General features: G+C 40.0%; 1 protein-coding gene across 1 annotated transcript in view; it reads left to right on the top strand.

The window, feature by feature from the left end:
* ELAVL4 (ELAV like RNA binding protein 4) overlaps positions 1–13760 on the top strand; it is a 187048-nt gene that overhangs the window by 169872 nt on the left and 3416 nt on the right. The window contains exon 5 of the mRNA XM_029618774.1: positions 12968–13006. Within this exon, the coding sequence (XP_029474634.1) occupies positions 12968–13006 (39 nt within the window). The remainder of the gene's footprint in view (positions 1–12967; positions 13007–13760) is intronic.

The raw sequence follows: 13760 nt of genomic DNA, 5'->3' as shown, positions 1-13760 counted from the left end.
GGCCCTATTAGGTTCGGCGGGTTGGACGCGCGTTTTCCACCCCTTACTGAATAAGGGGTAAGGGAAAACACGCGTCCAATGACAGGTTAACAGTGCGCTCCGTCGGAGTGCTCTGAACTGTATCGACCTGTAAATAGGTTATGGATCAGCGGATAACGGTAAATTTGCTGTTATGGGCTTCATTAGCTATGGACCCTTGCCCCAGATCTCTTTACCAGTGCCCTCTCCCTCCTCCCTTGACAAAGTTTGTTTCTGAGACTGACCCTGCCTGCCTTTTTCTCCTTTTACAGCACTGACCTCACTTCTGTGCCCGGTTCAATAATTCACGGTTTCAACTGCATGGGGCTTCGTAGGTACAAAGCCACACGCTTCACACAGAGAATCATTAAACCATGCAGGCACAGATAAATTTTCAGCAGTGCAAGAGAAGGAGTGGCTGGATTACAAGCAGCCTAGAGCAGGAAGAATGGAAATGAGGGGGGGGGAGGCAGACAGGGGTAGCCTCAGAAACACATTTGAGGTCCCTGGGAGGTGGTTGGAGGGAAGACCGGAGATTTGGAAGGAGTAGATGGGACGACGTGAAGATTCCCATATTTGGTGGCTGGGAAGGGAAGAGGAAGAGAGAGTGGGTATTCCCAGATCATTCATATTGGGAGAGGGGATTCCCAGTTTGTCTGGTGCAAGCAAGGACTCCTGGATTGGGTGGATGGGGGAGAGTGGAGGCTCAGGGAGGAGAATGAGGCATTTGCAGATTTGGTGAGTGGGTAGGGATGGAAGAGGACAAAGTCGGGACTCCTAGGTTGGGGAAGATGAGTGTGAAAGGAGGTTGAATATGAGAAAGAGAATGGAGGCTTGGGCATGTGTGAGGAGAGCGGGCACTCAAAGATTGGGTGGGGATTGTGTGGGAAAGTGAGGACTTTGCAATATTTATTTATTTATTTATTTATGAGTTTTATATACCGTCATTCGGTAAAGCCATCATAATGGTTTACAAAAGTTCAAAATGCAAGAATTTTAACAATTGAACAAAAGCTATAACAGGAAGCATACTAAATAAGAAGAGAGACAATCAATTGCAAAGATATTAACTGGAACATATGGGAAGAGTATGGTCTCAAAGATTGGGTGGGAGAGAGTTGGGATAAGTGAGGAGAATAAGGACTCAGAAATTGAGGGAGGTATAAAATGGACTGGGAGTTGTGAGATATGGGGTGGTGAAAGATCAAGATATGGTGTAAAGGACCTCGTAGGCTAGAGAAGAGAATAAAAAGCAGTGGAAAGGGATGAGTCTTTGAAGAGGGTAAGAGAAGGGTGAAAATGGGGCTAGGAAAGAGGTGCTGGGTAAGGGGTAGGAGAAAGAAGAAAAGGGACTGGAGGTATGGGAGGGGATTTTATTTATTAGATTTATAAACTGCTATTCTGTTGGATAGTCATAACTGTTTATAATTAAAACCATAATACTTAATTATAATAATTAAAATAGTAAAATAATAGATAAGACAGCTTGAAATAAGATAAATAGAATAATATAATTACATAATAATAAAATATAAGTAATTTTAAATAAATGAAAATGTTAAACAGAATAAATAGTACCTAACAAAATAAAATAGAAGGGAGATAAAAGAATGAAGATAAAAAATGCCTCAACCCTTTTCGCTTGCAATGATGTTAAGTAACCAGTGAACTCTCATATGCTTGCCGGAATAACCATGTTTTGAAATCTTTTTTGAAGGCTGCAAAGTCTCCTTGTGTTTTAAATCAGTCGATAGAGAGTTCCATAATTTTGGGCCTGCTACAGATAATGCTCTATCCCTAACCTCACTCAAATGTGAACATTTATTAGATAAGTGACAGACGTTGCCAAGGGGGTTTAGAGGCAGAGGAAAGTAGTTGAAGGCGTGGAAGGAGATTGAGTATAGGGGGTGTAAGGTAGAGATTAAGGAGTCAGCAATGACAGGGAGAAAAAGAAGGTTGGGGAGGGGTAAGAGCATTGAGATGAACTGGGAAGGAGATAAGTGGGAAATGGAAAGCTGGTAGGTAGGTGAGAAGTGAAAAAAGGAAGACAGGAGAATAAGTTAGGGGAAAAAATAGAAATCTAGCTATGAGGAAAATGGAGAAAAGAGATGAAAAGGAAAGATCAATGATAGAGAGTGATGTAGGGGAAGAAATAAAGACAGGAGGAAAGATAAGATTTTCATATGGACAGGAGACCCTAAAAAAGGAGTTAAGAGAAAAGAGGAAAAAAAATAGTCTGGGGCCAATATGAATAGAAAAGTTACATTTCCAGACAACAAGGGTAAAAATATATATTTTATTTTGGGTTTAGTAATTGGAATATGTCGGCTTTGAGATGTGTGTCTCTAATATTTTCGTATTTTGCTCACTACAGGAGGAAATGCATTTCTGTTTTTCTTTCTCCTTTGTTAGACTGTATGCAAAGTCTTGCTTTTCTGGATTTCCATTTCAGATTTGTCTATATACGTTTAATTGGTTTCATTTATTTAGTATTTGGTAATGGTCTTCTGTGTGACCTAAGCAAGGTATCCTGCCAGTGTGTAGAAGACGATAGCTTGGTTTTTACCCAGTATGAAGTATATTGGTGTTCTAGGGCCTGTTGTAATATTTCCAGTGCTGCCTTTTCATGGATAGGATTGTTACTGTTAGAGTTTGGCTGTGTGTTGTGGTTTGCTCTATAGATTCTGAGTACATTTTTGGCTGGGTTTTATTTTTCACAATGTTACTGGTAACAGACGAGGTTTGTGTTGCTTTTACTGAGGTGACACCAAAATTTGGATATTTTTAAATGGTGAGTAGTAAGGAAGCATGGTTAGAGGCAAGTGTGGAAGGAGCCATGGGATATCTGCCAGGATTGAATTAACAGGCCTGTTCCCCTGTCATAGTTTATGTACAATGACTCTGGCAGCTATATAGGAATATAGATCATTGAAAGTATAATTGTGTGATGTCCAATTTTGTGATGCTATAGGATTATTCTTGGGGGAGGGGAAGCTGCTGATTGTGATCAGTTGTTTCATTATAAAAATCTTGGGGGTGTGGGGGAAAGGGAAGGGGAAGGCTGATAGGCCTATGCCCTGGAACCTTTAGGTACCTAGCAATTCCTCTGTTTGTTGGCATTGTTGCATAGCCAGCCAACTGCTACTGCCTGCTGACCTATGATTGTTTAGGCCCAAAAAGACAGGAAGAGGATCACTTTATTGTGAGACCACAGGATTCATTTGCAACACTAAACAGTAGAGAATAGGCAATGGGAAACCCTGTTCTTTCTTTCAGCTTATGCCTCCCGTTATGTTGTAGTAGTCTTTAGTTTCAATATCCCAAACTGAACACATCTTTTCCATCTATAAGCAGGGCTGAATTAGACATGATCTGTGGGTGACATCAGGCAGCACTGAATGGAGCTGTCTCTCAAAGCTGATAGAGCTTTTGAGCTCAACTGAGCATGTGTAGGAGTTCCTGCACGGACATTGCCCAGAATCTCCTCAGTCTCTTTTTGTCCACGCTTCGCACAGACAGATTTCAGTCTTTCTCTCCCTCACTTCTCAGAATTCTGCTTACTTAAAAAAATTTTTTAAAAACAACCTTGCTATTTTCACAGAGAACCCACAACACCAATTTTCAGTGCTACTTCCCTCCACCCTCCAAAAAAGAGACATGGGCAGATTCAAGACCTGTGGCAAGTCATGTCCATCACAGACAGCCATGAACATTGCTAACATCATCTCAGTCTGAAGCACTATCAACATATCTGTGAAGCATGTGGGATGATGTCCTCACGCTCACAGTGGTCGAGGGCAGCTAAGGTTCAAGGACTATGCTCCAGTAGGTCAGTGTTGAAAAGCTACAGGTCCTCAGACTCCCACAGAAGTAAGTAATCTAATGTGTCATTGCATCAAAAGAATCCAGGCTGGCTAAGTCTACATGCACCGGGTGTACCATGTGCACTGTCCTTGGAACTGGCAAAAATGCCACCAAAGGCAAAACACTATTGAACATCAACCCAGTCAACTCAATCTGAGCCAGTGCCAGCCAAAATGAAAAAGGACTCAACAACTACGCTGCAAAATCCTATATTCTGGAAGTACATCAAAGCTATTGACACTTTCCTCAACAAATAAGTTGCAAAAAATGGCCCACCAAGATGTACCGAGCACATCAACGCATGATGCACTGGTCCACCAAAAGCAAACATCATCGAAGCACTTAACTCACAATGCGTCAAAAACATCAATGCATCAAAGACAACACTTGGACATCTGAAGATATCGACGCATCGAGATGATTGACACATGGTGCATCAGAGAGATTGACATAAACTTAATCAAACTCCACTGGTTACCGATTTTTTTGGAGTCTCCATTTTAAAATTTTACTTTTGGTGTTCAAAGCTCTTCACGGTCTAGCCCCATTCTGTTTTAGCTTCATTTATATAAAATTATCAACCAGCTTGCACACTGAAGTTCTCTTTTCATAATCTTTTAGAGAGTCCTTCAGTTCTTCGAGTATGATTAGCTGAGTCTAGAGAGCGCATATGTTATGTTGCAGGCCCAGAGTTATAGAATGAGCTACCTGAGACACTTAAAGCAGAGTCTAATTTGTTGCAGTTCAGAAAGAAACTCAAGGCACATTGTTGTCTTTTTGTTTAACAATTGTGTTGTAGATAAGTGGGCTATAAATTTTATAAATAAATGCATCAATGAGATTAGCACACATCTCGTTCATGCACAGAACATTGGGACTCTCGGCAGATAAAACATCTTAAGTCTAATGCATTGAGGTGTCCAATGCATGAAACATTGATTCTACTGGTGCAAAAATCATCACACCATGCTGAGTAAAGTGTTCCTCAAAAATAATCCATGCATAAACAAAAATCCTCAAAGAAGTCAACACTAGCAAAAGTAGACATCCTGCCCCTTAACTAAGATGAGGCTTCACAACATTCAATGGTCTCTCACAAATCCAAAAACTCCAGAACTAGCATCTCTTACCTGATTTTACCAATAAACCCAGAAGAACTCTATGCCCATGATTTCTTACATGCTGCATTGCTTACTCAATTATATATTGCTTACAATTCAGCCAGAGCAGTGTCTATCCTTAACCTGCCACCTCCAATTACAACATCTTTCGTTCCAGCTCAACTATTTTCTCAAGGTCTTCACCTACAACACTGGACCCAATTCCGACAATACATCCCTTACTGTTGGGACCATTCTTCATGATAGAACATGAGTCCATTATGGTATTGGAGGAAGATGCTCTGCCAACACCAGCTCAACATTCACAGCAGTCGGTAGACCACATAGCAGATATAATTTGAGGTTTCTTCTCTTCTTTGATTCCAGAATCACATCATCCAGTTTTTCCACCAGTCTATGAGATTCAAGAAAAGTTGCCATCCAAGATTATGCCAGGTGCTCCTCCACTTCTCACTTCATCATCTTCTGGGAAGCTTCGCCCCTCTTCTAACAAAAGGGCCATTTCCAATGACACTCCCATCGGTAGGACACAGTCTACCCGGTTCTCCATACTCCATACTCTTCCTGGTCTAATATACCATCACTGAGAGAGCCCGCTGGAAGCACCACAAGGATATACCATCTACTCCACCCATGGTTTATTCTTCTCTTCCTGAAGCTCTCACTCAAAATGTGTTGAGAAAATGGGAAAGGCATTAAATATAGTTGTCCAGAAAGAACAGGACCCCCCCATCAGACGTAATGAGCATCCTGAGATACTTGATAAGAACATAAGAAATTGCCATGCTGGGTCAGACCAAGGGTCCATCAAGCCCAGCAATTACCCAAACACTAAGAAGATCCCATACTACTGATGCAATTAATAGCAGTGGCTATTCACTAAGTAAACTTGATTAATAGCCGTTAATGGACTTCTCCTCTAAGAACTTATCCAAACCTTTTGTGAACCCAGCTATACTAACTGCACAAACCACATCCTCTAGCAACAAATTCCAGAGCTTTATTGTGTGTTGAGTGAAAAAGAATTTTCTCCGATTAGTCTTAAATGTGCTATTTGCTAAATTCATGGAGTGCCCCCTAGTCCTTCTATTATTCGAAAGTGTAAATAACCGAGTCACATCTACTCGTTCAAGACCTCCCATGATTTTAAAGACCTCTATTATATCCCCCCTCAGCCATCTCTTCTCCAAGCTGAACAGCCCTAACCTCTTCAGCCTTTCCTCATAGGGGAGTTGTTCCATCCCCTTTATCATTTTGGTTGCCCTTCTCTGTACCTTCTCCATCGCAACTATATCTTTTTTGAGATGTGGCGACCAGAATTGTACACAGTATTCAAGGTACAGTCTCACCATGGAGCGATATAGAGGCATTATGACATTTTCCATTCTATTACCCATTCCCTTCCTAATAATTCCTAACATTCTGTTTGCTTTTTTGACTGCTGCAGCACTCTGAGCTGACGATTTTAATGTATTATCCACTATGATGCCTAGATCTTTTTCCTGGGTGGTAGCTCCTAATATGGAACTTAACATCGTGTAACTACAGCAAGGGTTACTTTTCCCTATATGCAACACCTTGCACTTGCCCACATTAAATTTCATCTGCCATTTGGATGCCCAATCTTCCAGTCTTGCAAGGTCCTCCTGTAATGTATCACAGTCCGCTTGTGATTTAACTACTCTGAATAATTTTGTATCATCCGCAAATTTGATAACCTCACTCGTCGTATTCCTTTCCAGATCATTTATATATGTATTGAAAAGCACTAGTCCAAGTACAGATCCCTGAGGCACTCCACTGTTTACCCTTTTCCACAGAGAAAACTGACCATTTAATCCTACTCTCTGTTTCCTATCTTTGAACCAGTTTGCAATCCACGAAAGGATATCGCCTCCTATCCCATGACTTTTTAGTTTTCGTAGAAGCCTCTCATGAGGGACTTTGTCAAACGCCTTCTGAAAATCCAAATACACTACATCTACCGGTTCACCTTTATCCACATGCTTATTAATCCCTTCAAAATATTGAAACATATTTGTGAGGCAAGACTTCCCTTGGGTAAATCCATGTTGACTGTGTTCCATTAAATCATGTCTTTCTATATGCTCTATGATTTTGATCTTGAGAATAGTTTCCACTATTTTTCCCGGCACTGAAGTCAGGCTCACTGGTCTATAGTTACCCAGATCGCCCCTGGAGCCTTTTTTAAATATTGGGGTTACATTGGCCACCCTCCAGTCTTCAGGTACAATGGATGATTTTAATGATAGGTTACAAATTTTAACTAATAGATCAGAGATTTTATTTCTGAGTTCCTTCAGTACCCTAGGATGCATACCATCCGGTCCAGGTGATTTGCTACTCTTTAGTTTATCAATCTGGCCTACTACATTTTCCAGGTTCACAGTGATTTTGTTCAGTTCGTCTGACTCATCACCCCTGAAAACCATCTCCAGATTTTAATGGATATGCGCGGCTACGCGCGTATCTATTGAAATCCCACGTACTCTTGTTCGCGTGTGTACAAATTTATAAAATCTACCCCATGGTGTTTTCCATAGTCAGAAGGATGTATTAGACATGATCTGTGGATGATATCTTCAGGTGGCACTGAACGGAGCTGTCTCCCAAAGCTGGTAGAACTTTTGAGCTCTACAGAGAATGTGCAGGAATTCCCTCGCAGGCATTGCCCAGAAATCTCCTCAGCCCATATTCAAGCCAATGGAAGGTTAACGTATTCTCCAGGGAGGAGGGTGGGAAGCTCATGACTAATTCATCCCGCTATCTACAGAAAACACTGTTTTCGGTAAGCAAACTTGCTCTGTTCTGTGGATAAGCAGGGCTGAATTAGACATGATCTGTGGGGAGTCCCAAGCTGAGGGTTGCATCCATGCACATTATGGTGTCTGTGTGTATGTGGCTCACCTACATGCAGTTCCAATGGGGAAGATTTGCAAGAATGTGACATGGAGTTTTCTCCACACCTTCACAGCTCATTGTCTGGACAGGGACAGCCGCCGGGATAGCAGGTTCGGCCAGTCTGACCTCAGGAATCTCTTCCAGCTATGAACCCAACTCTTCCTACCAAAGGCCCCTGGTTTGGGTTCCCCACTGTTACCAACAGCACCTTGTTGTTGTGCCCGTTGGCACCTGTTTGTTGTCCGTTGGTCCCATTATTTTTCAGGGCCAGCCTATAGCTAGGGATTCACCCACATGTGAGGACTACCATCCTGCTTGTCCTAGGAGAAAACTAAGTTGCTTACCTGTAACAGGTGTTCTCCTAGGACAGCAGGATGTTAACCCTCAGGAAACCTGCCCACCACCCCGCGGAGTTGGGCTCTCCTAGTTGTTTTATTTTTTTGTAATCTACTTATGAGACTGAAGAGATACCTCGCATGGATAAGTGGCATGCAGGACATCCTCAGTATGTCAGTCAAAGTTGCCAGACTCCATCTGATGATGTCACCTACATGTGAGGACTAACATCCTGCTGTCCTAGGAGAACACCTGTTACAGGTAAGCAACTTAGTTTTCTCCTAGACCTTGTTTGTTTAGGGCGTTTAATACATTTTAATAAAATGAAAATAAAAATGAAAAATGAAATGACTGTTTATAGTAAGCAAATTTGTATTTTATAGCTCATCATATCCATATATGGCTATATGGTGTGAGTCAGATTTGTACATAATACAAGAAATGCCATACTGAGTCAGACCAAAGGTCTGTCAAGGCCAGCATCCTGTCTCCAGCAGTGACCAATCCAGGTCAGAAGCACCTGGTAAAATCCCAAAGAATAGGACCAGTCTTTCTTGCTCATAACCAGGAATAAGCAGTGGCTTTACCAAGTCTACATGGCTTATAGTGATTTATGGACATTTCAGCTAGACCCTTTTTAAACTCAGCTATGCTAACTGCTTTCACCACATCCTCTTTCATAGTTTAATTGTGAGCTGAGTGAAAAAAATACTATCTCTGATTTGTTTTAAAAGTGCTACCTATAAGCTTCATGGAGTATCCCCTAGCCTTAATCCTACTGGAAAGGGTAAATAACCATTACTTATTTTATCCATCCTATCCCATTTGTGATTTTATAGACCTCTGTCAAATCTCCTTTCAGCCATTTCCAGGTTGAAGAGCCACTGTTTATTTAGCTTTTCCATCCCTTTTATCATTTTTGGCACCCTTCTCTGTACCTTCATTAGCTCCACTGTATCTTTTTTGAGATGGGATGGCTAGAGCTACACTCATTACTCAATGTATGGTTGCACATGGATCAATACAGAGATATTATATTTTCCATTTTATTTTTCGTTCCTTTCATTATACCTATCATTCTTTTTGTCTTTTTGACTGCTACAGCATCCTGAGCTAAAGATTTCAAAGTATTAACCACAGTGACTCAAGATTCTATTTCCTGGGTAGTAACATCTAATATAGAACTCAGTATTGTGCAACTAATTTGAATTATTCTTCCATATATGCATCACTTTGCACTTGTCCATTAAATTTCATCTGCCATTTAGATGCCCAGTTCCCTGTCTTGCAAGATCCTTCTGCAATTTCTAAAAATCACCTTGTGATTTAACTACTTTGAATAATTTTGACATCTGCAGATTTTTTAACTCACTCCCTTTCCCAGATCATTTATAATATATTAAAAAGCATTTGCCTCAGAGGGGAGAGGTTTTACGGGGACCTCCCCATCTTCCAGCTGAACTTGAAGGGCCTTCCATCTGCTGAGCCTGCTTGGGCAGGCGAGACTGGTCTCTCTCATCAAGCCCACCTGGGAACGTGGTGGGCAACATCATCAAGGAGTGACTGCTGGCCCTTTAAATCAGCCAGCAGAGCAGCACACTGTCACTGCTGGTACACCGCCTAAGCCGCGCACGCAGAAGGGGCACATGGCTTTGTTAGGTTTCACCTGGATCATCTGTTCCATCTGGACAGCTTATTTTTGGTCCTGTTGCTCTTGTAAGAATGGGAAGAAAAGGAAAGCTAAGATCATTATTTCATCCCCTTCTCCTCAATCTATCCGAGATCCTATGGATATTCACCTAACTAAAGTGAATTACATCTTGAGACATTTTTACTAGATAAGATCAGTTCAAATGCAAGTCTATCTTTAGCTACTCAAGAATAAGACCAGTTGTTTAATTTTTACTCCTTTCCCCTCAAGAATATTTCATTTCCCTTATATAAGTGTTTATGTATATATTGACATATTATATGTATGTGTATGTATACACACACACACACACACACACATATTTCCTTCTCCCCGATGATTATTGGGTTGAATATGCAGTCAATATATTTTTGGGGCAAATTTATGTATGATTTTTTCTTTGTACTGCAATACTTACTTGCCAATTTTTCTCTTTCTTTATTGAAAATTCAATAAAGAAAAATTTGAAAAAAAAAAAATCTGTCTCAGTACAGAACCCTGGGGCACTCCACTATTTACCCTTCTCCATTGAGAGAAATGTCCATTCAATCTTACTCTTTCTTATCTTTTAGCCAATTACCAATCCACAGTAGGCCACCTATTCTGGAACTCTTTCATTTCTTGATGTGCCTTTCATGAAGGAATTTGTGAAACACCTTTTGAAAATCCAGATATACTATATTAGCCGACTCACCCTTGTCCATGTGTTTATTAAGCCCTTCAAAAAAATCTAACAGATTTGTAAGACAAGACTTCCCTTTGCTAAACCCATGTTGGATCTGCCCCATTAATCTGTTTTTCTAAATGGCCAGTAATTTTGCTCTTCAGACTAGCTTCTACCAGTTTGCCCAGTATGAATGTGTAGTTTCCCAGTTCATCCCAAAACCCTTTTTAAAAATACGTGTTACATTGGGCACCCTCCAATCCTCAGGTACTGTAGCTGATTTGATTGAAAAGTTAGAGATTACTAGTAATAAGTCTGCAATTTCAGTTTTTAGCTCTTTCCCAATTCTGGGTATATACTGTCTGGTCCTGGTAATTTGTTACTTTTTAGTTTTATCAGTTTGCGTATAATATCTTCCCGATTTAAAGTAATAACTGATATCAAGGGTAGCTCAAACGAGCCAAGTTATCCAAAACTTTAAAGAACCAATTTTTTAAAACTCTATCTAAATATTCTTTATTTAAAAACAAAAATTCTGTCAGCCTGTGGAAAAGTCACAGTTCTGAATAAAGATCTTCCAGCTTCTGTTATATATCACATTTTTTGACTACTTCAGCAGTTGCTTTATGGTTGGGCTCATCCATCTTTATTTCGAAGAGTGTTATATTGGTTTTGTGTACTGAAGGACACTCCTCTCTTGTTTTGTGAAATGAACATATAGGGGTAGATTTTAAGACATGCGTGCGCGCTACCTGGCACACGCACATGGACATATGATTTTATAACATGCGCAGGCGCACGCATGTTATAAAATCGGGGATCGGCACGCGCAAGGGAGTGCACAATTGTGCACCTTGCGCGCGCCGATTTGCGCTGCCTTCCCCTGTTCCCTTGCCGCTAGCCTGACCTTCCCACCCCTTCCCCTAAACTTTCTCCCCCCAGCCCTACTCTAACCCACCCCCGCGACCTTTGTCTTACCTTCAGGCGCAAGTTGCACTCGCCGGCAGCCTGCCGGCACACGATCCTCCAACACAGCGGCAATGGCTGCTGTGGTCGGAGGCCTCTGGCCCCGCCCCCAGACCGCCCCGGGGCTTTACGCGCATCACCGGGCCTTTTTAAAATAGGCCCTGTGTGCGTAGGGCTTTTAAAATCCGGCCCATATTGAAGATTTGGGCTATGAAATAGTATAGTTTCAATTTTTTGCTATCCAAAAGGGTGAAAGTGTAATCTTGCTAAATTGGATGCTGCATTGATTGTAATCAGCAAATATGTATTAGTGGAATTCTGAACTGTGACACCCTCTTAATGAGCTTAATTTGCATTGGAAAGTGAATACCTGAAGTGTGCAAGCTTTGCTATCACTAAAATGTACTTTATAAAGTCCAGGAGTATTTTAAGTGTGGGGTTTTTTTTAACACAGAATAATGCAATGTTAAGATACTGCACATCTTCACCTTTCTTTTCATTAAGAAAGTATATTAGAAATAGCAAAATGTCCGCTCTTAAACTAATGCAGAATCTGAAATTTAAAACAGTAGTTCAAAATATTATAAAGCTGGTTCTTGAAATATATTATTTAACTGTGGTTGATATTTTTAATGTATTTATTTATATAGTACATTTATATAGTACCAAAAATACTTTAGTTCAAATGATTATTGCCTCCAATTATTTCTCCTTTGCTGTTTTGGCCTGTAAACCTCTGCTTGTTTCTACTGACAGGTCCATGCTAGGAGACAAACTTTTCAAGATGTTTAACTTCTAAAGGATGTTCATTTTACAACAGGGCTATTCTTATGCACTTGTGGTTGTTTTCAACATAGTGTAGTCAAACCTTTGGATTCATTGTATTGAAATACTACTGATGGAAAGATATTTGTAAACTGAATCAAATTTAAAACCTACTCATCAACACAGATTTTGCTTCTGTGGTTATTTTGTTGCCCTTTTCAAAAGGCTGAAGTATTTATTAAACACCGTTGACAAAAGCCAAAGATTTGCTTTGGTTTGATAAAATTAAACTCCGGTCCAGGATGGTCAAAATTTGTTAGTTCATAATTTTTCGGTAAATGCCTTCATAGAAAAAAAAAAAAAAAAAAGCAATTCCAAATAGAATAGGCTGCTTTTTTTGCTTAGTGGTTATGAACTTCTCCATTCTAAGGTCTTGATAGGCCTAAAAGGAGTTGGCAATATCCCTTTAATAAGGGAGCTGCTTATTAAGCTGTTCGACATTTAAGGTAAAGTTATTGAAGATTTTGTTTCTCTTAAAATGGAACATTGTTAATAATGGTTCCATTGAGCGATCTTGCCATCTGTGAGACATTAACCCAGAGACCCTCCTTCTCTTTTCAGGCTGGACAATTTGCTAAATATGGCCTATGGCGTAAAGAGGTAATTAGAATTCCACAGATTGCCAGATGTCCATGTTGGCACAGCTTGGTGCTATAAATGCTATAATTTATTTTTTTTAAATTCACTAACTTTATTTTGTTTTAATTCCTTCTTTTCTTCCACCAGCATGTCAAATTCTTTTTTAAGTTTGGACTTCAGTTGCTTTTGTTTCTTTGAGGACACATAAAAATTGTGTCTGTTTTTCACCTTTTCTTTTATTTACAGGTGGGCTTCTAGGATGGCTCAGGTGCAACAGTTACTGACATTAAATGGATCTGTTTACCACCATTGAAAGAAAAATAACTATTCATTCTGAAACATATAGGAACATTTTATGAACCATTTGGTAGTGATTATTAATGCGAAAATTTAGTTATAGGGCAAACAAATTATGAAACTGAGATTTTGCTAATTGAGAAGTTGATTGTCTGGAAATTCCCATTAGAAAATCCAATTTGGAGTAACAGCCTGAAGCTAAAAACTGAAGACATCATCCTCTTTCTCAGTTTTTTGTTTATGATATAAGGTAATAGATTAACTGTGTGCACCTTAATCCGTCCTGGAGTCTCTTCTTACAGATTTAACCACTGTTTGCAAATATTTCTTGACATTTTTTGTTGTTGCTTGCCTTAAAGGAATTTTTAGTTAGAATGTTTCAACCTTTAAGTATCAGAAACCTTCATCCTGTGAAACCTTCAAATATAGTCTGAAAATTGAAACTTGAAATTGACATGTATTAGTGTTTTCTCATTGT

Source organism: Rhinatrema bivittatum, chromosome 10 (genome assembly GCF_901001135.1).
Source record: "Rhinatrema bivittatum chromosome 10, aRhiBiv1.1, whole genome shotgun sequence".
In the NCBI taxonomy this organism is placed as follows: domain Eukaryota; kingdom Metazoa; phylum Chordata; class Amphibia; order Gymnophiona; family Rhinatrematidae; genus Rhinatrema; species Rhinatrema bivittatum.
This window is presented reverse-complemented; position numbering and strand designations above follow the sequence as displayed.